This window comes from Acanthaster planci, linkage group LG09 (assembly GCF_054643075.1).
Source record: "Acanthaster planci isolate LZ-2023a linkage group LG09, COTS_SCS, whole genome shotgun sequence".
NCBI classification, from domain to species: Eukaryota; Metazoa; Echinodermata; class Asteroidea; order Valvatida; family Acanthasteridae; genus Acanthaster; species Acanthaster planci.
The window spans coordinates 11,285,156-11,307,942 of NC_141785.1; the positions used below are offsets into that span (position 1 = coordinate 11,285,156).

Below are 22,787 nucleotides of genomic sequence, written 5' to 3' on the forward strand. Positions count from 1 at the left end.
GGTGCATTCAGCAAGACATAAGAGGCGGAACTGAAAGCGCCATTCAGAAATTCACTTCACGCACACTATCCGCCTTGAGCAGAAGCCCCCCTTCATCGGCGGAAGAGAGGCCATGTTGGTGTTGGTAGCGACGCGACTTTAACGCTTGTATAGTGCTTTGTGAACCAGCGAAGTCCAGTTCCCACCAAAGGAGCCTCCGTTTCAAGCATAATTGCGCCCTCTCTTGGTCCAGTTCGGGGTTCAATCCCTTCCCCACAACGACTAAGGATCTACATGGGCTCATTAGAAAATGTTATCTGTTGCTCAAACGTCGTAGGTATACATATAGGCCTACATGAATATGAACGTTCATGCCCGAAAAGGTCGCAGGTACACCCCTGCTACAACAACAGGACAGAAAGTCATTTAGGCCTACTCTCTTGTTAATTGACCGAAGAGAAAGAAGCCAGTATTATGCAGATTAGCGGCATTATTAAGCCCCATGAAGCACTTTGCACAAACATCTCAATTACTTGTTGACGAAATATGAGTTGCAAGGTCCAAATGGCAAATCAGGTGAGTGAAGCGAGCCCCCATATCCTTGAGACCTCCCCAATTCCCCTTTTCAATTTCCCAATCTTGATCTCTATCTGTCGTGCGATGCGGCTATATTTTCTCCACCCTTCTCTCTCTCCTCTAAAGAAACTGGATCGCTTTCTTACACGCTCCCTGCGCCGCTGGCTATGGCACAAATTAAATCGACACTGGTTATGAACTGACCAGTTGCTTTTTGCCGAGCCTGTCAGGTCAGACCGAGTTCAGCGGGAGGGAAAACGCTTTTCTCCCCAAAGTAACTTAAAAGGCACGTGGCCGGCCGCGCGGCCGGCCGACGTACAAGAGAATCTCTCCTTGACATACTATTAGGTATACATGTACTTCGTACACAATATACATGTACATGTACACTTGAACACTCTGTATTTAAGCATACGGTAACATGAAAGAAAGGGAAATATACGGGAGGAGCTCATGCTTCGGCAACAGGGTGGTTAGCCGTGTGTCTGTATCCTGCAGGAATTGAACTTCCCATTAAAAGTCTACCGTTTTCATTTCCTGTTCAGAAGCTGTCACCTGCCAAGCCTCGGTCACGCATAGTGCATGCATGTATAAAAAACAAGCCTCAATGTGCAAGTCATGGAGGTGTACCCGTGCTCCTGATGACTTTTTAATCCACGCACATTCACTGCTCTATGCTACAAAAACAAGGAGGGCTCGCCCTTTAATTCCAAGTTCACATGACATCCATTTCTCAAATTAACCCTGCTTAATGACAAATGATCGAGGCTGCCTGCCCGGTATATATCATTTGAGTTGGCACATGTCTGGGCTAAAGGAATTCAAATACACATTATAACCCCTGCAGGAGGCGGCCTACTCGCTATCGCACATACCGGACTGCGTAATTTTTTTCCAAGGAAGGTTAGGGATAATTATCTCATAGGCCTATGGGCGTGGTTAACTGCAAGCTCAATTAAATTAGTGGACAGTCACTTAGAAACTTAAGTATTAAGGTAATGGTGGGCTTTACTTTCTTATTATAAAAACATCCTCCAACCGACTAATTCCCCATCAAGAAAAAAACACTACATACAAGCTCGAACCCTTGGCTTGTTGATATAACGCTCTTTTAACAGAGCTACCACGCAAGTCGGCCAGAAAAGCAATTTTGTTGTATCCACCAACCTTCGGAGATGAAAAACGCATGCGCAACGGACAAGATACGCCATGTTTTCAACACTGCCCTAACCTTCATAGGAAAAAATTACGCTTCTACCGGATGAACGACAATGGCTAGTATCATTTTGAGTGTGGTTGATCGGGGCTATCATTTGTCGAGATCTTTTAGCTGATGAGGAGTAATATACGGGCTACTCTACAGCGTAATTTGCTCACAACGTACAGCGAGTACGTCTACCACTCAATTTCGATCGTATTTGTGCCTTATCGCTACATGCCAGAGTTTTTGATCCATCATTTTTTGGAAGCTGAAAAAATCTGATTCCTCTTCAAGGAGACCTAATAACTTACGTCCCCCGTGGTCCAAAATAACCAGCATTTGCTTCCGACACTGACTCAATCCCCGCTCGAACTTGAGACACCTTATTAGGTTTATCAACCAAGCGTAAGCAAAGCCATGAAATCGACCCTCAATATAAAGAATGCTCCATTCTCAAGGCCAGGGACTTTGACGTATGGACGCAAACATGCTTATTATGAAACATGTATTAGCAAGCTGTTGGCGTAGGAAAGACCGCACATTGCGGTTCATTACGTGTCCGAGGCAATGCCGTATTTGTCATTCGGTGTGCTCACACTACTGTCGGTCTACATGAGAACGACACACTTGGGTGCACGTATTATTGCATTGTCTTGTAAGCACAAACTCATTAAGGGGAAGGTGTAATTGTTTAGAAGACGGTTGTATTAAAAAAAGAATGGCAGTGTGGTTCACAACTTACTTAACGATATACATAATGTAGATCGATCGATCAGTATAACCGCAGTGGAACTTGGTTACGTTACCACAGTCAGGAGTAACTGCACTCTTGGTCCCGTAAAGCTAATAAAAGGATCAAAATTTCCCAGCACACATGAAATCCAAGCTCGGTTTCGTTAACCTTCGAAACCTGGTGCCCACGGTAATTTTGTTGACAAAATATCAAGGCGTAAACAGGTGTCATACAACACAATACCAATATGTCGGATGAACATTAATTGGTCTCCCTAAAATCAAAATGTGGTTTCTTGGACTCCCCGTGTAGTCTTTTTTGGTGATGTCTCATGACTGTGCGTAATGCTATACAGAAGTATACAGAAAGGACACAGCCAACGACTCCTCACATGCGTTTCATTATTGACCGTATTCCACACACCACATAAACATATATATGGGGGTGGGGTATAGGGGTCCAGTCTACTTATATTACTTGTATTAGGATGCATGTACAGTATGTGGAAAAGGTCGAACACTAACGGCGACACCATGACGTTTTGCATTTTATTTCTTCAGAAGGGAAACTGTTTGCAGGACAAATCACTGTTGAGAATGAATTCACACCAACATTACGCAATATCGTGATTTTCCATGGTTTATCTTCACCACGGCACGGCCGCTAACTTGGGCAGCTAGTTTCGCAATCGTGGCCATTCTCAGGGATCCCCTTCCGAGAATTTTGCCAGGAAGAGCATGGAGTTCACATTGCGGAAATTAAACACACCATCAGGACTTGGAAGTCATCCGAAGTGATATATTATGACTGGTCTTCAAAGCTCTCCAGCAAGGAGACTGCAGTTTCCTCAACGGCCAAGTCGTCGCCTAATGAATTGTTTGTCGGATTATTTCCCTGGAGGGTTTCTCCGGGTTGGATTATTAGCAATGGAGACTGTGGGCTTGATTACGGACAGGGCGTGTAAAGACAACAGCAAGGATACACGTGTCTTGGAGATCAACGCTTGTTGATATTAAACTATGGGCGGCGAGCTGGACCAAGAGAGGGCGCTACTTTCTTAGTAACGAAGGCTCCTGTGGTCGGAATTGAACATCGCTGGTTCACGCACGACCGGAAAATGCACGTCACGGTCGCATCACTACCAACATATTGAACACTCTAGACCAACGCGACTCTTTTCAACCGATGAGGGGCTGCTTCTGCTCGAGGCGGATACTGTTGATAAAAATTACATTAAAAAACAAAACAGTGATGATCCGGTTAACTTCCAGATTTAAGGTGACACCGATTATCCTGTCAGCGATCCAAAACGCACAGACAAATCCTCGCGACTTGGCAGATAGGTACGTCAACTGCAGAACCAATTGACCAAAACGTAATTAACGATTCATGTTTACAAATGGAGAGAACATCCTGAACTCTGGGACGCGTCCTGCTGAGCGAAACTTTCGTCTGAATCTCAAAAGTCAATTTAGATCGACAGGTGGCTAGAGGTGATTTTCAAATGGCATTCCCAGAATTTCAGCTCTTTCTCAAAATGACACCGAGCACCATGACTTGTGTGGAATAATAATTCGCTAGGATGTCGCATGTACGGCACATTTTCCTTTGTGGAACATGGCACGATTTCAGGTGACATGTTTGACAAAATAATCAGTGAAAAATCTACATTCTCGATCAAACACAAACAGCCAACTCGGCTTTCAACTCAATCGCAGGTCGATACTTCACATTTGACAAACTAAATTTTCATGTCTAGGCCTAAGCTCCGTTTCAATTTGCTTTTTTTGCTTAGAACCTGTGCCTTTTTACTTCCCTTTTTTTAAAGAGTACATACACACCCCTTTTGTCTCTTGCCTCAACGAACAGATGTGAAAAGTGTTTATTTCATACACGAAACAACGTTTCGGCGGCGCGGCACAACAAATGCCTTTTTCTCCTTCTAAACGTTGTTCTCAAGAGGGTGTTGTGGAGCCGTGGATGGGGATTTCCTGTTTGACAGAGTTGATGAGGAGGTAGCCTTTCGTCAAGGCCTTCGCGGCTGTGTTTATGAGTAACTGCAAAGCGGCTGGACCAGAGACCACATACACGAGTGGTGCAGCCACGAGGCCTTTTCCAACTTGTCAGGAATTTCTAATGTTTTTCTTCATGTTTTCGATTTTTGCTACCCCGTTAGCGCAGCAAAAATCTCAACCAATCATAAGCGAGGGGGTCAGCACACATTTAGGCTTATGCAAATTGAAAGTATACAAAAGATGGCGAGCGTGTCAAGTGTGTCGGCGGCCGTGAGTGCAGGGTGCAGGTCAGTTGTCTGAGCAGTATTTGGACAGTTCTTTAGAATATGCCGCTGGACAACTTCACTTTGCCGAGTTTAAACCATTGCAGCGTTAGGCTATTGAAGTATCTGTACGCGGGCGTGACGATTTCGTCTCTACCCACGAGACATGGTGAGAACTCCATATGTCAAGCACTGCCATTTTGCTTTGACCATTCGGCCTTTATGAACTGCTAGTGTTACTCCAACGTCAGCACCATCCCCCACCAACAAACATCATAGTTTCATCTCACCGCTTATTGCCCTCGTGTAAAATCAGATGGAAACATTGCGTAAGCTTTGGAGTTGATGCCGTTTATTTCGGAGACTCATCTGCTTCAACTATTTACATGAAATTTATGAATAATGCACATCAGAAAGCTTATGAATAATTCACCACAAAAACCTCAAAATCAAGTTGGAAAAGTGGCTGCACCACTCGCCTAGTCTCGTGTCCAGTCGCTTTGCAGTCACACGCACACAGCCACTAAGGCCTTGACGAAAGGCTAATGAGGAGGAGGTGGGAGCAATGTTCAGTTTCTCCGGAGTTCTTTGGAGTTCGGCAAACACTGGTATGATATACAGGCGAACTGGCCTGGCCAATCATTGCCCCGTGTACATGCCACCGTCTCCGAGGTAGCTACGGTGGTTATTTCTCTACATTGGAATTTGTTTGCTCAACGCGAGGCCAACACATCCCTGTGCGCATGCGTACGGAACGGGTTGTCATTAATCATATTAACGGCAAACCACCAAATATCCCTAGGAAAGGCTCACTTCAGGCACTTTTACGAGAGCCAAAGTAATAAAGCACCACGAAACTGCATTGGAAGAGCTCTTGCATCAATATTTCTGAGAAATGAGACAAGTGCATAGCACAACACGAATCGAATTAGCGACATTAAAAGGCCTTAATATGAATAATTGTCGATTTCATCCGGCTATCGTTACTGCAAAAATGCTTGAATTCCCGGTAAATTAAATGTTTATTGGATTTACCGCCCATCCAGTGCTATCGCGCACAAATTACTGGAATACAGCTTGATCGAGGGGCAGTCGGGAAATCCCCGCCAACATCTGGTATCAAAAGAAATCTGTGGCGTGTAAAATCTCGAAGCAGAGATATCCCTGTTTCTAGCCGTGCGAAAAAAACATTTAATCGTGAAACAGACATATCTGACATAACAAAAACCCAATTGACTGAAGTCATCCTATTATTATGAATGCAACGAACAAGCTAAAGGCGAGCACAACCATTCATTGCACTACTTCGTCTACTAAAATCTTTGGAAGATTAAAATACACGAACATTTGCGCAATGGGAACTTTAGCAATTTGAAACCTTAGTCTGGAATACGTGTAATGTCTCACTGACTGCACAACTGGAAAATCAGCAGTTCACTATGACAATTTGGTATCGACACCATAGATGTCTAGCTCTCATTGCACAAGTCTTAACGTGAATCAAGTCTTGTACCCAATCTGACGCCAATGCAGACACCCCTGCAGTCGAAGATCGATTTAGACCCAAAATGGAAATTTAGAGCACATTTCAAACGTTCAACATCAGCCATTGCCTGCAGTGGAAACCACGCTGTGTTTAGGTTGGCTATCCAAGATCCCGCTTACAACACAATCCTGAGCCACGACAATTTGTCTACCACTGGTCGATTTTGCCTTTCACTCAGGATAGGCCCCTAATTATATGTTTTGTGCACAGGTTACCAGGAATATCAACCAGTGGTCGATTCGTGACGGCTCTTTATCGATCAGTAAATGAAAGTCGCTAGCGCTCTAACATATCCACTAGCTGCATGCATGCAACCACGCGGTTATACTGGTTCCCTGACCTAACATTCTCTTGGCATTTTCCAGCTGCTCTTAACTCCTTAAGAAGGGATTTGGTCACAGTAATCAACAGCACAGAGAGGCTTGTTCCACTGAATGGATTATGGGAGGTGGCAGGAGCCCAGGAGTCTTGAGTAGGGGACTTATCATCAGAGATGCACTGCTGCCGGGGAATCCAATTTTCGTTTTGTCCTTTGTTTCACCGGAGTGTTTTCCTTCTGTTTTCACTTAGGTGTGAGTGTGCGTTTGTTTGTTTTTGTTGTTCTTTAGGGGGAGGGTTTTATCTTTGTTCTCGACCTTTTTGTTTTGTTTTAGCTTTTTCTGGCAGATCCTTGGATCCCAATGCACCCCGAACAATGTTTTCAACAACTTATACACTACTGACGGAGGTGGAGGAGGGGCTCGGCAAGAACCAACCGATCTATTTGGAAATGAAAGAAATCTCAGTCCCAGACAAACAGCATGGCAGCCATCTTTCCGGCAACTGCTTTTGTAGAGGAGGGATAGTACAAAAGGTCTACTCATGTGTATCCCTGCGGAAGAAAAGATCTTACCGGAAAAATGGCTGCCATGCAAAACCTCTATAGAACTGGGTGCGGTCCTGCGACTTCAGTAATTCAAGATGTAATAACGAAGACGTCATACAACGGTTCGTGAGATGCATTAACTCGCTAATTTCCTCAACCGTTTCAATAATGACGGTGCTACCAGCGCCAGCCATCCAAAAACAGATCACTTGTGTCACGCAACACGGTCCCCGTGGTACTTTTTTTTTCCCTGGAGCCCGGTAAGAGCGACGACTGGCCTTTGTGAAAACACGTAGGGCCGATGCTTTGAATGCTGCTGACGGTGAGCACCGACGAGCAATAATGTTGGAAACTGCTGCGCAACGGGACCGTTTTACGTGATTTCGTGGAACGCACAAAGCCAGACAACGGATGATGCAAGATGTACAATAATTAAGGCCGGATCCAGACTATGGGGGGGGGGCAAACAAGTAAGCAGCGTCTCCGGTGCTCATTTGCATTAGCTGATCGCACCAGTCACAATTAAGTTGATGCTCGGAAACAATTTCCTGAACAAAATGGTTCTGTAATTACCCCCCAAAACTTGATATCTTTACTAGTACTGATTAAAAAAATCCTCATCTTTATAGGGGGGGACACAGTCCCCGTCCCCAAAGGTCAGCCCTTGTATGCGTACAATGAATGAAAATCATTTTAATAATTAGCACGACAAGTGTGATACATTATGCATAGAGTGACAGTATACCACAGGTCCAAATTCTGAAATTCGTAATTTCAAACTCCTGAGATGTTTTGTGTTTTCGGTTGGCAATGCTGATTTTCTCCCAGGGCAAAGTGTACAAAAGTGTACAAAATGCGAGGCGGAGAAAAGCACACTCGCCCACCGTTAATTTGATCTAAATACCCACCATTCCGAGTTCTAAAATAGCCTGAAGGCTAACGACGTAACTAATTGACAGCCGGCAAGCTTCGCCAATCACCGCAAACAGTCTGCCCTTTTAGTGGAAAACAAAACGCATGACAAATAACGTCAGCAGCATGGGCAGGACAGATAAATTTTCGCCAGTCACAACGCAGGAAACTCAAAACGACCAGTGGAGGAGATATTGCGACTGAAACAGATGTCAATTTACAAATTACTCGATTAGGTCGCCCCTCGTCTGGTACACAATTTTATGTTTATACACCATCTTAATAAAATACCCACAAGGGAGGATTATCTCTGCACTACAAAGTCGCATTTTACCAGAAGGTAAACACCACACTGCTCGAGGTTCCAGCTTCAAATTGCGGAGGATCATCGGAAGACACTGGGGGAATCAAAATATTGACACAACGTCTAAAATATATATCCCGCTACACCAAGCTTAATTGACTGGGCCCACAGAAAAGTAATGAAAAGAGTGTCCAATCTAAACAACAGCAAAGCCGAGATGTGTCTTTTAATTGGAGAAGGACGGAACAGCGGTACGATTGGGGACATAAAGGAATTCGCTCAACAAAGCTACAGTGTGCGTTAATATTGAGTCTCACAGACGCAAGACAGCCGCACATTGTATTTTCCCAAATGAAGTCTGTGCTACAGACGTAGCTTGGAATAACAAAAGTTCGCCCAGCCAAAATGCGGCATTCATCAGTTGCGAAGAGTACAGTTAAAACGATACCTGCTATCAACCAATTAAAAATGTGTATATTATATAAAAATCACAAAGGGAAACTGACAAGGTTTACGATTTACGTCTACGTTTTTGATAATTTAGATGTCGCAAAATAGAATCTAGCTGAACCCCATAATTATACCCCAGGTTAAAACTGGCTTCAGGTAGCTTTCTTGGCACTGCCATCAAAGATTATTATACTTTCTTCTACTTACACAAAAATACATTGGAGAGGGCCCACATCGAAGGAATGAGTGGAGTTATATCACGTACAACATATTAGTAATTACGTTAACGGTTGATGTTCACGAAGTACTTTCGACACACGGTCGCGTTTCATATAAGTAATTCACAGCGTAGATTGGATTTCCTCTCAAGAGAAGAATCATGGTGGAATAATTCTTACATAGTCTAGCGGCATTCTTAGATGTAGGTATTGTACCCAATGGTCACTCACGTCGGAGCCACGCCACCTATCACACACCCAGCTAACCACTTCCTCCTCTTATCGCTCAATAGGCCTGGCCCGGGCCACTACCAAACCCCAGCATTAGCCCCAACCTGAACCCAGGCCCTGGCCCATTATCAATTTAGCTATCCAGCCAGCCAGCAAGCCATCTTAAATCAATCCAACATTTATCAACTGACCTGGCACAGCCAACTTGGTGAAAAACTCTGAATTAATACATGCAACGTCATCTTCATTTAAATAGATACTTTAACTAGTCATACGGTTATATCCATTTGTGTTCGGTACAAATCAGAATCATAATTTACATGCTGCAATATATGAACTACATGTATGTGTTAAGTTATGATAAATTTATCATGTTTATAACAGTTGTAAACTCAAAGCACGCATCACACAAATAGTTTTTAGTTTTGGTAGTTTTACTTCAAAGAAAAAATTACTTACGTTCACTTTCTACATGCATAGTTTTGATCACAAGAAAGCAGGTACAAAGCGAGCGAAGCAATAATTGTTTGACGTTCGGTTTTTTGGACATTCAAAGCAATTCTCTTGACATTCTGACGAAGAAATGTCCTTGTGTTACTGTGACTCATCTCAGGGGCGATACGTACGACAGACCAGCGTGTTTTGTTTGCTTACGAGAAAGTGAGGGCTAACGTTTCCGTGATTTACTACACAGTGCCAGATGCCACCGGCACGGAGAATGTAACACAGTACCGAAACAAGAAATCGAGCCCTCCGCGAAAACGTGACAGCGGCTGATCAGGTAATCAAAATTACGAGACGATGAGTAAGCTGTGGCAATTTTGAACGTAGTTTTGGTATGGCGGGTTATGTCATTCTTTACTCTCTTCCGCGATCAAAAAGTTTTAAAAACTAAAAAAGTTTGAAATGCTTACAAAAGCAAGCCACAAGGTTATGAGAAGCACATGAGGTCACAGTTTTGTTTATCCCTTCCGACCAACAAAAGAACAAAACTATTAAAAAAACACAGAGGCATCCTAACTGTTTAAGAGCAACAGTTTAAGTTAACTACAAGACGTTCTGTTCAAACATCACGGTGAATTAGTTCACATTAATCAATAAATAACTGACAAATGGAATATAAAAAAATCTGGATTATTACAATTCTGTCATTGATTAATTGGCAAGTCATTAAGAATGGAGATGAACATCGAGGTCTAAGGTTGGAGGTCAAAGTGTCACGAATCAGGTGGGTAGAGTTTGATTAGGTGATCGAGTTCAGTGGGGTAGTTTGTGACCGGGCAGCAGCGATGACCTTTAATGAAACTATATGCGCACGGGTAGCAGAACACGTACCTGGAATGTGTATGGTAAAAGTCATTTTTAAGTCCTTTTTATCATTTCTTTTTCCTGAGAACAATGAATCCTTTGGCCTCACCATCGACTGCACAGAAGTAGCCCAAGTTACACAGTGTCCCGTTTGCCTTTGGTTTATATTTGAAATTGAATGACATTTAAATTGACTGTGCAATGCTTCACTGCTTTGCAATGCATTTTTGTGATTACAAAAATGCTATCCATGCCACCTGGTGTATTTCCTACCTCTGCCTGGGTGACATTTACAAATACTTGATTGCCAGGAATAATAGGGGGAGGAAACGGGAAGGGGTGAGGAGTCAAAGCACATTAACAATAAAAGCTATGTGTCAATGCCTCCTCAGAGAGCAAGAGCTTCCTATCACTGAGATAGACTCGAATAAACTTTTTCAGCATTCGTTGTAAATAAATGAATATAGCAAAAACAGTCTCTGAGACACCATGGAGATGCCAGCAATAACCTCTATCCCTCACTGCCTACTCTCCAAAAAATCCTCGGCCAACAAGTCCATCAAATGAAACAAACAAAACATAGGCAAACAGAAACAAAACACCAAACAACAAAAGCAAACAAGCAAAGCGAGGAATCAAACAAAAATGAAGGCAAAAACCAAACTCACCCAGATGTTGACAATGCCGTGTCATTGGTTCGAGGCTTCTGGCACAGTGGGCATATTCTGGGGTCATCAGGCAGTGTGCCACCCTCTTTTTCTTTGATCTTGGGGGGGGGGAGATGAAACACACTGAGATATAAACAGGTCTGTCAAAAGGCATTTCAATGAATAGTAACTTCAAACCATCCGGAAAATAAAATCACATATTCCTTAAAAAGCTCTTATAGGGATGAGTGTGGCCAAGGTGGTCAGTAGTTCAGTTCCAGTCGCTACCTTTATGTTACAATGTTGGGTACTCTGCACAAGTCCATTAGCCCTAACTTGCCACCTTCCAAACAAACAGTACAATTGGGTCCTTGTACATGAGCCAGTGAGAAACCTGCAGTTGAATGACATCCCATGCATGGGGAAATAGAAATATTTTCAGTCTTTTCATGCCCAGGAAAACAGAGATAAACACTGGCCTGATAAGATGGCTCGGGTCATACTTAATTGCTTTAAAAGAGCTTTTGGTGTACAGAAAAACCAAACAATTTACAAGAACACAGGAGCACAGCATTAAGGACCGCAATGGAAATAAGCTGTTTCTAGCTTTTTTTTTCATTGACAATGCCCTGGATTTATACATGTATGTCGTTCTTTTTATTTTGTTTGAGTTAATTCAGTTGTTTGTGTGTGATCATTTGTAATCTGTATGGGTGTTGTCAAAAACTAACAAACAAACAAAAGGTATTGGCAACTGATTTGTTATCAACTGATTGGGCCATATTCTGGGAAGCAATCACAGAAAAAATGGCTGTCATAGCTTAATGCACTTTATCAGTAAATACTTTTCAATTCTATTAAGACTTGGTCGCGGTGTTTTGTTAAAGTACAGTAATAAAAAAGTACCTGCTCAAGATAAGAATTTGTCTTTGATTGCCAAAGTTAATTTGCCAGCTTGATGGACGTGTAGAAAGAGACCTGTGGCCATGTGATGAAATGAGGCCACCTCATCAATTGTTTATCAAATGTAATTTGGGCCAGGGCGGAAGGTGTTTCCAATTACTGATGTCACAGGCCTCACAACTAGAAAGTAGCTGCAAGGATATAATTATGGACAGCGGTATTCATCCAGCCCTCAACTTTGACAGATGTTTTCTCTTTGGCAAGCCACAGCATGCACCTGTTATTTGATGCCCCACTTTATTTCCCTGCTACCCAAGTCAATATTTTAAGTGCCTCTTAAATTCCTCACTGGCAGGCAATTTGTCTCACATTTCGAACTGTTGAGGGTACCAATGTTCCCTCTGTGCCTGCACAGAGCTCACATGCTATCAGTATCAATCAATGACACTTTGTTTGTTTCAGGTGTTGAGAGGAAAAGTTGGTGTCTGTAATAGTAAACTACTTTTATAATGGTATATGCTGTACATGTGTTTACCATTAGGCTGGCAGTGGCAGTGAAGAAGAAAGCAAGAACAATAGTAACCAAGGTACATAAACATCCACATTAGTAAGAACAACTCCATGAGATGACAGATGGAATGTTCCATGGAGTGTAAGGAAGCTTTTCTCTTGCTTGGTATGGAACTCCTGGGCAGATCCAGGATTTTTGCAAAGGGGGGGGGGGATTTTTTTCGTACAATAGGGGTGGGATGTTACTACATTTAGTTGTCGCTGTTTGTGAAGCCATATCTCTTTGTTTTGTCATTGATCGTACACGCATAAAATAAGACCCCCCCACATGGTTTATGCCTTTTAGGGGGGTCTTCCAGCCTTCACTAAGATGTAATACCTCTACAACAAATATTTTTTAAAGCAATGAGCTGGGAGTGCAATCACCAGTTAGGCCCTGACACCAATTGGGGTACAAGACTCTTGCTTCAATTAGGGGACTCAACAATGTAGACCATCAGAAAAACAGGCACAGTTTGTTCCTGCTTGTGTGTGAATATAGTCCTACCAAACATTTGAACAGTCAATCAATTGCAAGGTTGAGCATCTGAATATTCCATTATTTAAATCAACTAAGCCTCTACAGTATTAGTAAAACATGAGAAGGTGTAATGGAAACCAATTCCCAAATTCAAAGGGAACAAAGAAGGAAATGAAATATGAGCAACATGGGCAATGAATTCAATTTTGTCTTTCCAGCAATAGATGGCAAAATATACAATATGAAAATATGTTCATAAATAAATAAAACCTAACTGAGTCGTGCTACATCTGTGTGAGAAGAACTGACGAAAGAACAATGGCAATTGTGTGGCTGTACAAAACGATGAAATATTTCCATTCTCAACGACAGAGATATAGTTATACATATACCTACCTTTGGCGGTTTGGGTATGGGCAAGGCGGTCACGGCTAACCGTGTCTGCGTGTCTTGGCTCATGTACCACCACTCCAGGAACTGAAGGAAGAAGATGCCAACAGACAGACCCTGGGAGATAGAAACTGCCAGGACGCCGACGACCTTCTTGAAGTAATGGTACAATGTGGCTCTCCAGCTGCAAGAAAAAAAAAAAGCACCCCCGGACGTCTGGATTTTCAAGAATTATCTGGAAAAAGTCCTCTGAAATGCATGGAACCATAAATTCAGTGTGTTCAAGTAATGAAGCAGTAGTATACTAATAGTAGAAATGGGTATGTTTATAATAAAATATCCACCATTACTGGCATTCAAGGCACTACATCATTTTATCACTCCTCATAATAAACATTCCTAAAACCATCTAAGCTCCCTGAGGAGTACATGGCTCAATGCTGCCATTTCAGGTGCAAATGGCTAATCAAACACAACAGCCACCACAACCCCAGGGTGGAGAGACACCGGTGGGAGTAAAAAGCTTTTTCTCCCATGGTCAGCGCATATTCACCTGCTGGATTCAAACCCCAGACCCGAGATTCGGGAGTTTCAAACCCAAATCACTAGGCTATGAACCTCCTGTAGCATGTGAGAAAACTAATTTGTACCTATGCATGCACGCAGGAAGGGTCTGATTTAGAAAGAGTACCTCTGAAAAAAGAGAGTTTGAGATAGAAGGGGACTGCCCAAGGCTCTAGCCAAAGCAAGTTGTTGGTTCCCATCAAACATCTACTTGCAAAATAACTGCTATATTTTTGTTTGCCTTCTTCCAAAGCTTCTTCGACCTGCAAGACCTGCAAGTACATGGTATTAGGAGCAGGTGAAAATCTGTAACAGATCTCCTTGCAAGAAATAAGAAAAATCAAAGAGCTTTCATGCAAAGTTTTCCACAGATCTGAAAGAGGGCTGAGCCTTTCTGTCCCCACTTTGAGAGGTCCACAAAAATTTGACTCTTACTTCTCCAAAACTCACCTGCTCATATCTGTTTGCATGACTGATCCCTGCATTTGCTCCATGATGTCCTCTTTGCTCATGTACTTCAATCTCACACCTGTCAAACCGATAAATTTATTGCCAAATATAATCCAAGATGTCTCACTCATCTTGAAAAGGCTCAGCTTGTATCAGGTTTATAATTAGGAAATATGGAGTAAGGCAAATAAAACATACAAATAACAAGATAAAACTTCAAATTAAAAAATCAGATACCGTTACACTTTTGGAGGGATTTTAAAGCCATTCTAGAGTTTCAGTTCTATTAGAATTTTGTCTGATAGGTGTAATGTTCACAGAACAGCTGCACTAAGCGCAAACCTGGGTACGTTTTCTGAGCACGATGCAACCTGAAGACAATAAATCTCAAATTAAAGCAGAACTAGTGACATGTCAGTGAATTTACAATAAAGCCCACAAAAGCCCCACGGGGGCATCGTGAGGAAGGGGGCAAGATGGGTGCTTTTACCTCTCCTATGGAAAAGGGTGAAAATAATAATGGGAAAAAATGATGACAACAAGTGAAAGAAATACAAAATACATGAAAGGGATGAAAATCACAACTTTGAACAAAACTCAAAATCTACCCCCTCCCACCAGTTTTGTAACTGATGACTGCTTCCCTCCCCCCCCGAAATTCTTCCCCCATTCCCACTAGAACAAAAGGAGTCCGCCTCCCCCCAAAAAAATTTCTGGGGAACGGTACAAGCTAGCATGAGATCATATGAAAATGAACTGCATCATCATGCGTTATGACTAATACAAACATAGAAATGAACAGAAACAGCTGAAGAGATTTAATGAGTTATACATGACCTGCAAGTTTCAGGAACGGCGAATGACAGTCTGATTTGTGGAACAAATACCTCAGCTGATATAGGAAGAGGGTGCTCTGTATTATAAACAAATATAAAAACAAAATTGTTGGTGACAAAAATCGACCTGGATACAGATACTACAAATTGGCACAGTGAGTGTTAGTCAGTACTTCCTGTAAGTGCAGTGTTTGATTTGGTGAAAAAGGGATGACATGCTTTTAGAATAACAATGTCCCCTTAGTGGAAACTCACTGCATCCCTGAACAGGTTAACAGGTGCTTGGAATGGGATGCACTGACCATGAATGACCAAGTTCTCTGGACGGTATGGTCTTTCGTGAGAAGCTGGGGTGTGCGCAATTTAAGTATGGCTAAAAAACTTCCCACCAACAAACAACACACTTTAAACAAATAGCACAGACTTTAATCAACAGCATACAATTTTTAAATGGAAGCCCAAACTCTGAACAAATCAGAGCTGCTGTCGAGTCCATCACAAGTCCAGTCGCAAGTCCCTTCACAAGACCAGTCATAACTGGTGACAAGGTGAACAAAGACAAAATAATGCCTTTCTTAAAGTTCATTTTGTGATGGACACAAGTATAACACTGGAGAAAATACGATGCGACCGCTTACAGGAGCCATTCGTAATACAGGGCTGTCGTGTTATGAAGAGGGGCCTTCAATCCCTCAGAGTAGCGGTACCTTATAAGAAAAGTTCAACACCCGGACCCCAGCATTACTGGACTTGGCAGCTTTTTAAATTGTTAGCACACATGTGCTTTTAAGTTTGAATTTCTGTGTATGAATAACAATGGATTTACACAGGTAAATGGATGGGTGTTTGTGCAGCACAATTGTGGCTCATTAATACTTGGCAATAGAGGACATATAAACATGGGAAGGCCACCTGTATACACATGCACAGCTAGCAGATTAGACGTTCCATCTGTTCCTGTCCTGTTTGTTTTGAACACACATACAGTAAGATACTTGAGAAGTTCAGGTGTTGAAATAGAAAGAGTCTCTTGTCAATGTGCACTGTTTATTGTGACGGCAAATAAAGCTAACTTAGGTGCAACCCAGAGTATTAAAAATTATGAGGTTGCAGAAACAGTATGGAAAAAATGTATAAATGATTGGTGTACATTGAAATTGATGCCTGTATCTTGCCTTTTCCAGAAGTCGACAATTGGCTAAAAAATAACATCATTGGCAAGTGGTTAATAAAGGACTCTTTGCTGATCAGTATTTCCATCCACTTATGCACTCACTGTGGAGGAAATGCTGCCATTCAAATCCTAAGGGTTCAAAGCACTCGTATCTGTATCCTAAACCTTCACCTTCCAAGAGGATAACACCAGCATGCGTGATTGTTGATGGGGCGTTCCAAGCCACAATCTATCTTCTCTGTCATTTCCTCTTAACAGTTTAGCCCTAACCCTCCCGGGTGCTGTGGCTGAAAATCCCATCACATGCATCTGCTTGCATATGTCTAGAAGGCCTCCAAGTCTATGGTTGCCAGTCACCATAAGATTCTAGAGTGGCACTGCCCCATGGGACTGACTCCCACTATCTCAGCATGGCCAGTTTTAATGGGCCGCTGTTGATTGCCCAGTGCAACAAGGTGCACTAGACTTGTGCTGCACTCTGCTGGCTCTGGCAAGGTCAAGGTTGGTCCTCATGCCTCCAGATAATATTTCAAGATACCGGACTTTAAAATCCACAGTTGGAATAGAGTTAATCACAAGTCAATAACGAGTAATGAAGGCCGCCCAAAAAAGTAAGTCTCCAGTAGACCGTAGTTCTAGAATTGATGCAGCGATGCAGGTATTTGTTTTGCTTTTTCTTTTTTTCAAAGCTTGTTTTGTACAGACAAATTGAAGTGGGTACTACACGTACATGTACTTTGCTCTTTGTATCTAAAGACTAATCTGGTGACCAGAGTGAGAAACCATTACCACAGGGCCATCCTGTGCCCATGCAGGTGGTATGCGGGCGCGTTGGATTTCTCTCAGACCTCAGACCAATAGGGTGTTGTGACTTGCCAAAATATGCGCACTTGCTCAAGTTAAATCTGTGCACGAGTGTGACGGCCCCGCAGGAATGGCGTCTTCTTGGATCTGTCTATATCTCAGTGTCTTCCACCATTTACCCTTGTCGCCTTTCTTCATTCCTTGGCGCTCTTCATCTGCCCATCGCTCACAGCACATGTCATCATGTTGTGTGACTGGCCGCCATGGCTGTTGATCAGCCAGCAACAACCTTGTACCCATGATCTACGTTCATTTGTTCAACAACAATCTCATCCAGACTCATCACCCTGAGTACGAGGTCGAGCTGTGCCCACAAAAATTTTGAGGCAGTGTGGTAATGGGCCCTGTTGTAGCTACCACAGGAAAAAAGTTGACTCGCAAGCTTGAAATTGACATGTACCCAGAGATTCAATTTTATATCTGGCCTCAGCCCACAAGTCAATTTGTAAGTCAGTTCTCATTTCAGGCTAGAACTTAACGAGCTGAACTATGAAAAATTAATGCTAAGTCAAAGTTCATTTAAATAGCTTGTGAGTTGACTCAGGATTGAACGACTTGTGACTGACTTGTGTTGACTTGCGACTAAAAGGCCTCACAAAGTAAGACCATGCATATCTCACCTCCCAGGTCATATGTATGAATGGGAACACAGCCATGAATATCCTGCGCAGTCTATGACGTTCCTGCCACTGTGGCCTGTCTAGAGCCTCGTCTCGCCACCTCTCAAACAAAGCCTCTAGTTTCAGCTTCAGGTATGGTACCAGTACCTGGAAGAGTGTGCAAATATTTTGTGACACCTCATGTGAGTTTATCAATAGACACCCGTTTACAGAATTTATCAGCACAGTTTGGACTGCAAGCTATGCAATGCTGCTTTTCAATGCCATACAATGGGACAGTCTGTCTTAAGATGGACATAAAATTGGCAGACTACATATACATGCATTTGTGAAAAATGCGTTCTTCTTTTCCTCAAGCATGCATGCTGAACTGAAAGACTTGCTTCAGTTTTCATTTGTCTCTTTCCTTGCAGCTTCCTATGTTGCACGCTCCTCATGAGGTTTCCCTCTTTTCTACTTATCACAACATTCTATTTTTAAATTTTTCCAGATATTTTGCTTTTTCTTTCATCTCTTCTGCTCATTTGCTGTTCTTACTTTACACACTTCTTTGGGGATGATCTAAGTTTCTCTTCTCCCTTCCGCACAGAAGTGTGATTAGCCCATTTGGCTTCTTCAGTTTCCAACTGCTTCCCCTGGGCTCTTCATCTTCTGAGATGGTGTACAAAAGTAACTAAGGAGCAGAGAATCTGCCATGAAGCACTGACATACCAGACACAGCAGAGATCTAACATGCTGCCATGCCTGAAGGCCTTGTGTGGTGCTCTGAGGAGGATCTGTAACAACTGCAGGAACTCGCTTCAGACTGTAGAAATTCTCAGCAAAAGATGCACCTTGGAAAATCAAACAGCTGAAGCTTAGAAGGTATCAACGCTTGAGACTTTAACTTATTAACTGCCAAACTGACTTCAAAGTTTTTAAACTTGGTCAAGTAGGTATAAATATTGAAAATGTTGCTGTACCCTATAAACTTGGTGCACTTTGATTTGTTGTCTCCACGTCCTTGCTAGAACAATATTTTTAATTGCCCCCTAAAATGCTCCCCCCCCAAAAAAATGATTTGCATATATTCTTGTACAAGTAGTTTGGTATGTGAGTGAAGGTAATGATCAGTGTTGTATTTGAGTCTATCACAAGTCCATCACAAGTCCATCAGAAGTCCATCAGAAGTCATTCAGTCTTATGCAAATTCAAAAACTATTTAAATGAGCTGTGACAAGAGTATTCCTTTGTCATTTTTCATCCTGTTGCTTGTGACTGTGACTGGCCTTGTGAAGGGACTTGTGACTGGACTTATGAAGGGACTTGTGACTGGACTTGAGACTGGACTTGTGACTGGACTTGTGAAGGGATTTGTGAAAGGACTTGTGATGGACTCGAATACAACACTGGTTATGATTTACCAGAATTTATCTACTTTAGTGAAATTCTTACATGGTAATGTGGGATTTTTTAGATTTGTTCAAGTGTGCCACGTTAGGGAACACTCAAGCCGAATTTCTGTCCAATTTCTGGACCCCACCATTTTTGAATTTCAGACAAAATCTCACAACACTGAAATCGTTCACCAAACTTCAACAGCATGCATTTTGAAGTTAATAGTACCATCATTTAACTGAATAAATTTGAACTTTTTCAGTGAAGAGGTTTGACAACAATGCATGAGGAATGTTGAGGGAAACCTCAAAGTGCACCACGCTAGGTGACTCTACTGTAACTTTGGCAATAACCTTGAGTAATTAGCAAAGTAACTATGTATTTAGCACTGTATAAAAGGCTCCACGACCAACATCTGTTAGTTGGAACCTTTTATGCTGTCTGTGTTTTTTTTCCTAATATCTACATACGAATTTATGCTTTGCACCTGATTCCAATCAAATTCATCAACTGGTTTATCCATTCCACAAATTCATGCGATCTTTACTTTCAAAAAAGACATGCTTCACAATACATGTGGGGTGCATTGATAACGCAGAAATACCAACAAGAGGGCCTTACTTCTTGTACTCAAGAAATGATGCTGCAGTAGAAGATCCAGTGATGAGTAGATTTCACCAGAGTATCTGTAGAGGACACCATATTGGACTGGATTGTGATCTGCCAGAATCTGAACAACAGACACAAAGAGAATGATTAATTTAGGGGCACTCAGCCAGGAGGAGTTTGGGGTCACTAGAATAAATCACTTATGATCTAATGCACTGAAGTCAACTGCACTAATCTTAACCAGAATTCCTGAAAATCCCAATCGAATCTGTATTGGAATGAAAGCAAGTGATAATAGCATGTAGAGGGCACCCTTGATGGCTACTGCACCCATAATTTGATTCTGATGCGAATCTTGTTCTGTGTTGAACTACAGTGTTCTTATCAGCAAGGGATCATCCCCAGTCAGGGGAGGCAAGCTACTGTTGCCCCACTCCCCAAGACTAATGGGTCAATTTGGAATAAATTGCGCCCTGTGTCACTGTTTATTATAAGCCCTGACCATTTTGCAAAATCGGCTGAGACATTTATTCCTCTAGGACACTGGGACATTATCTTATTACTATATTAGAGTATGCTGGGCCAGTATGGAATGCCAGGCTAACTACAAAAAGAAAAGAAAAAACGATGGATTCCAAAGTCTAGAAGCGTGCCTTAGAATTATTCTGGGTTCAACCCATAGGTCATATTAAGAGGCCCTTGATAAATTGAATTTATGTACCCTATAGCAACATAGTAAAGATATCTGCGTAGCATTTGCCACTGAGCTAGGGGAAGCAAACAGATTCAAATATAACTACCTAAATATAAGGCATAACTTAAAAGACAAACACAAATACATGTAATGCTGAATTTTTAATTAACTGGCCTCCTAAAAATACGACAAGTGCTGAAACCAGCAACATTTAAAATAAGTAAAACACAGCCCCCACTCCCCTTGACAAGTACCTTGTTCAATCCACTATAACTGGTCAGTTGAAAATTTGAAATTGCACTTGGGTATATGGTGAGCACGTACGGATGATCCTTTAAAATTCCCTTTAGTGCGCCCTTTGAAAGTAAATTCATGGTAGTCTCTGTTAATTATCTATTTTTAATTAACTTATTTATTTAAAACTAAACATATTTTAACTTTGTATTGTGGAATTTGATAAAGTCTTCCAATGTTTATAGGTTCATTAAAGCAAAATTGACTGATTTAGCCATTCACTTCAAATTCAATTGAAATGAACCAATAATGATTAAAAAAAATAATAATACCATATATGGCAATAGAACACAAAGTATTCTCATATTTGCCGGATGGATGTAATCTTTCCAAAGATTAGGTAAGAAACAAAACAATGACATAACAAAAAACAAACCCAAATCACCTTGATCAAGTATTTCAATGCTGGTCTGAGTGTAGCCATCAAACTCTCTTGGGCCAACACTTCAAAAAATGACGGCCTGTCACTGGCGGTGGCTGAAGTCAAGTGGGCACCATATTCTGCCATGATTGTGCCGGACTGTATAAACCTGCATAAATCGCTAATGCAAAAGAGAATTGATCACTGAAATTTCATTTATTTGTAAAAGAAATGTCCTTTATACAATTACATGTAGACTGCTTCTCCCACATATACATGTAGTTGCATCGTTTTCCTGTATTTCTGTTGCACTTCTTCGAATTTTTATGAAAAATAATCTACCTCTGAGAAGCTTAAAAAATGCAATGCCTGGGAAAAGAACACAAAAGCTGGGAAAAATTCCATATGCAGATCAAATCCTATGACACTGGTCTGAAAAATTTGAAGTGTTTTCTGCATAGGCCTACGTGTATATAGGCCTACAATATTTTTCACTGTTAAATATGACATTTACTTTTAGACTCAAAACTGTTTAGGACATTTTATTACTTTCAGATGGCTAATACTTGCCTACTATCAGACTACTTTACAAATACAAGGCCTACATGCAGGTCACTGCAGGGAAAATTAGTAGTGTCCTAGTATGGTTCGAGTAACTTGGACCCTACAAATCGCCTTTTTTGTAGCGTCCAAGCTAAAGTTACTACGAGCATCTCGGAGTCGGACTAGTCTAGTAGTGGTTTCCGTACATGCCATATAATTATAGCCCAGGTGGACTCCCTGACCATACTATGTCAGTTGTAATGAACTGAAGACAACGTCCAGCCTTGGCATGCTGGGCTAATGCAGTATAAGCCTACTACATCATACATGGCATGCATGACGTAGCCTGTACTGTAGGCCTGGCTATTCTCTCTCTCAACAGTGGGAGGGCTAGGGGGTACCCTAACTGACTACACCAACAAACGAGGCTGACATAGGCGCTTTTTTACCTGCTCGAGTTGTTTTACTATAATACCAATAGAAAAGTGAAAAAAATGATAAGTGGAAGGACAGGCCTAGGCCATTGAGGAATAAAACACATGCCCCACGAACGCTTATCACGGTCTCGATCTCATAGTTCGGTCATGGAGGATGGTTTGGTGTTTGAAACGCCAAGCACCAGCTGGCTGAATGCAAAAGATGACATAATACTGTTTCCACTGCGTTTCCCAAAATTTTTATTATAGTTATCATAGCCTACCTGTGATCTATTTATTTTAAAAAATAAATTTAAAACTGCTTCTTGCAATTGTTGCATGTTTTTCGGTGGCAGACGATTTTAGTGCGTACATACTGGTATCCGTGATTTGTACGGTTTTTTGTGTGAGAAT

At 41.9% G+C, this 22,787-nt stretch overlaps 1 protein-coding gene across 5 annotated transcripts in view; it reads right to left on the bottom strand.

Moving 5' to 3' along the window:
* LOC147798134 (peroxisome assembly protein 12-like) overlaps positions 1-22,765 on the bottom strand; it is an 80,775-nt gene extending 58,010 nt beyond the window's left edge. For 2 of the 5 annotated variants that reach the window (XM_087140975.1, XM_087140978.1), the window contains exons 1-9: positions 22,658-22,765; positions 21,439-21,595; positions 20,078-20,186; positions 18,791-18,912; positions 18,080-18,226; positions 15,423-15,498; positions 14,586-14,664; positions 13,578-13,755; positions 11,270-11,367 (exon numbers count right to left, since the gene is read on the bottom strand). In XM_087140975.1, the coding sequence (XP_086997101.1) occupies positions 11,270-11,367; positions 13,578-13,755; positions 14,586-14,664; positions 15,423-15,498; positions 18,080-18,226; positions 18,791-18,912; positions 20,078-20,186; positions 21,439-21,561 (932 nt within the window). In that variant the 5' untranslated portion in view covers positions 21,562-21,595; positions 22,658-22,765. Of the gene's footprint in view, positions 1-2,741; positions 10,629-11,269; positions 11,368-13,577; positions 13,756-14,585; positions 14,665-15,422; positions 15,499-18,079; positions 18,227-18,790; positions 18,913-20,077; positions 20,187-21,438; positions 21,596-22,406; positions 22,602-22,657 lie in introns of those variants that run through there. The other 3 variants (XM_087140979.1, XM_087140977.1, XM_087140976.1) reach the window with 3 other exon arrangements.
* Between the last annotated feature and the right edge of the window lie 22 nt (positions 22,766-22,787).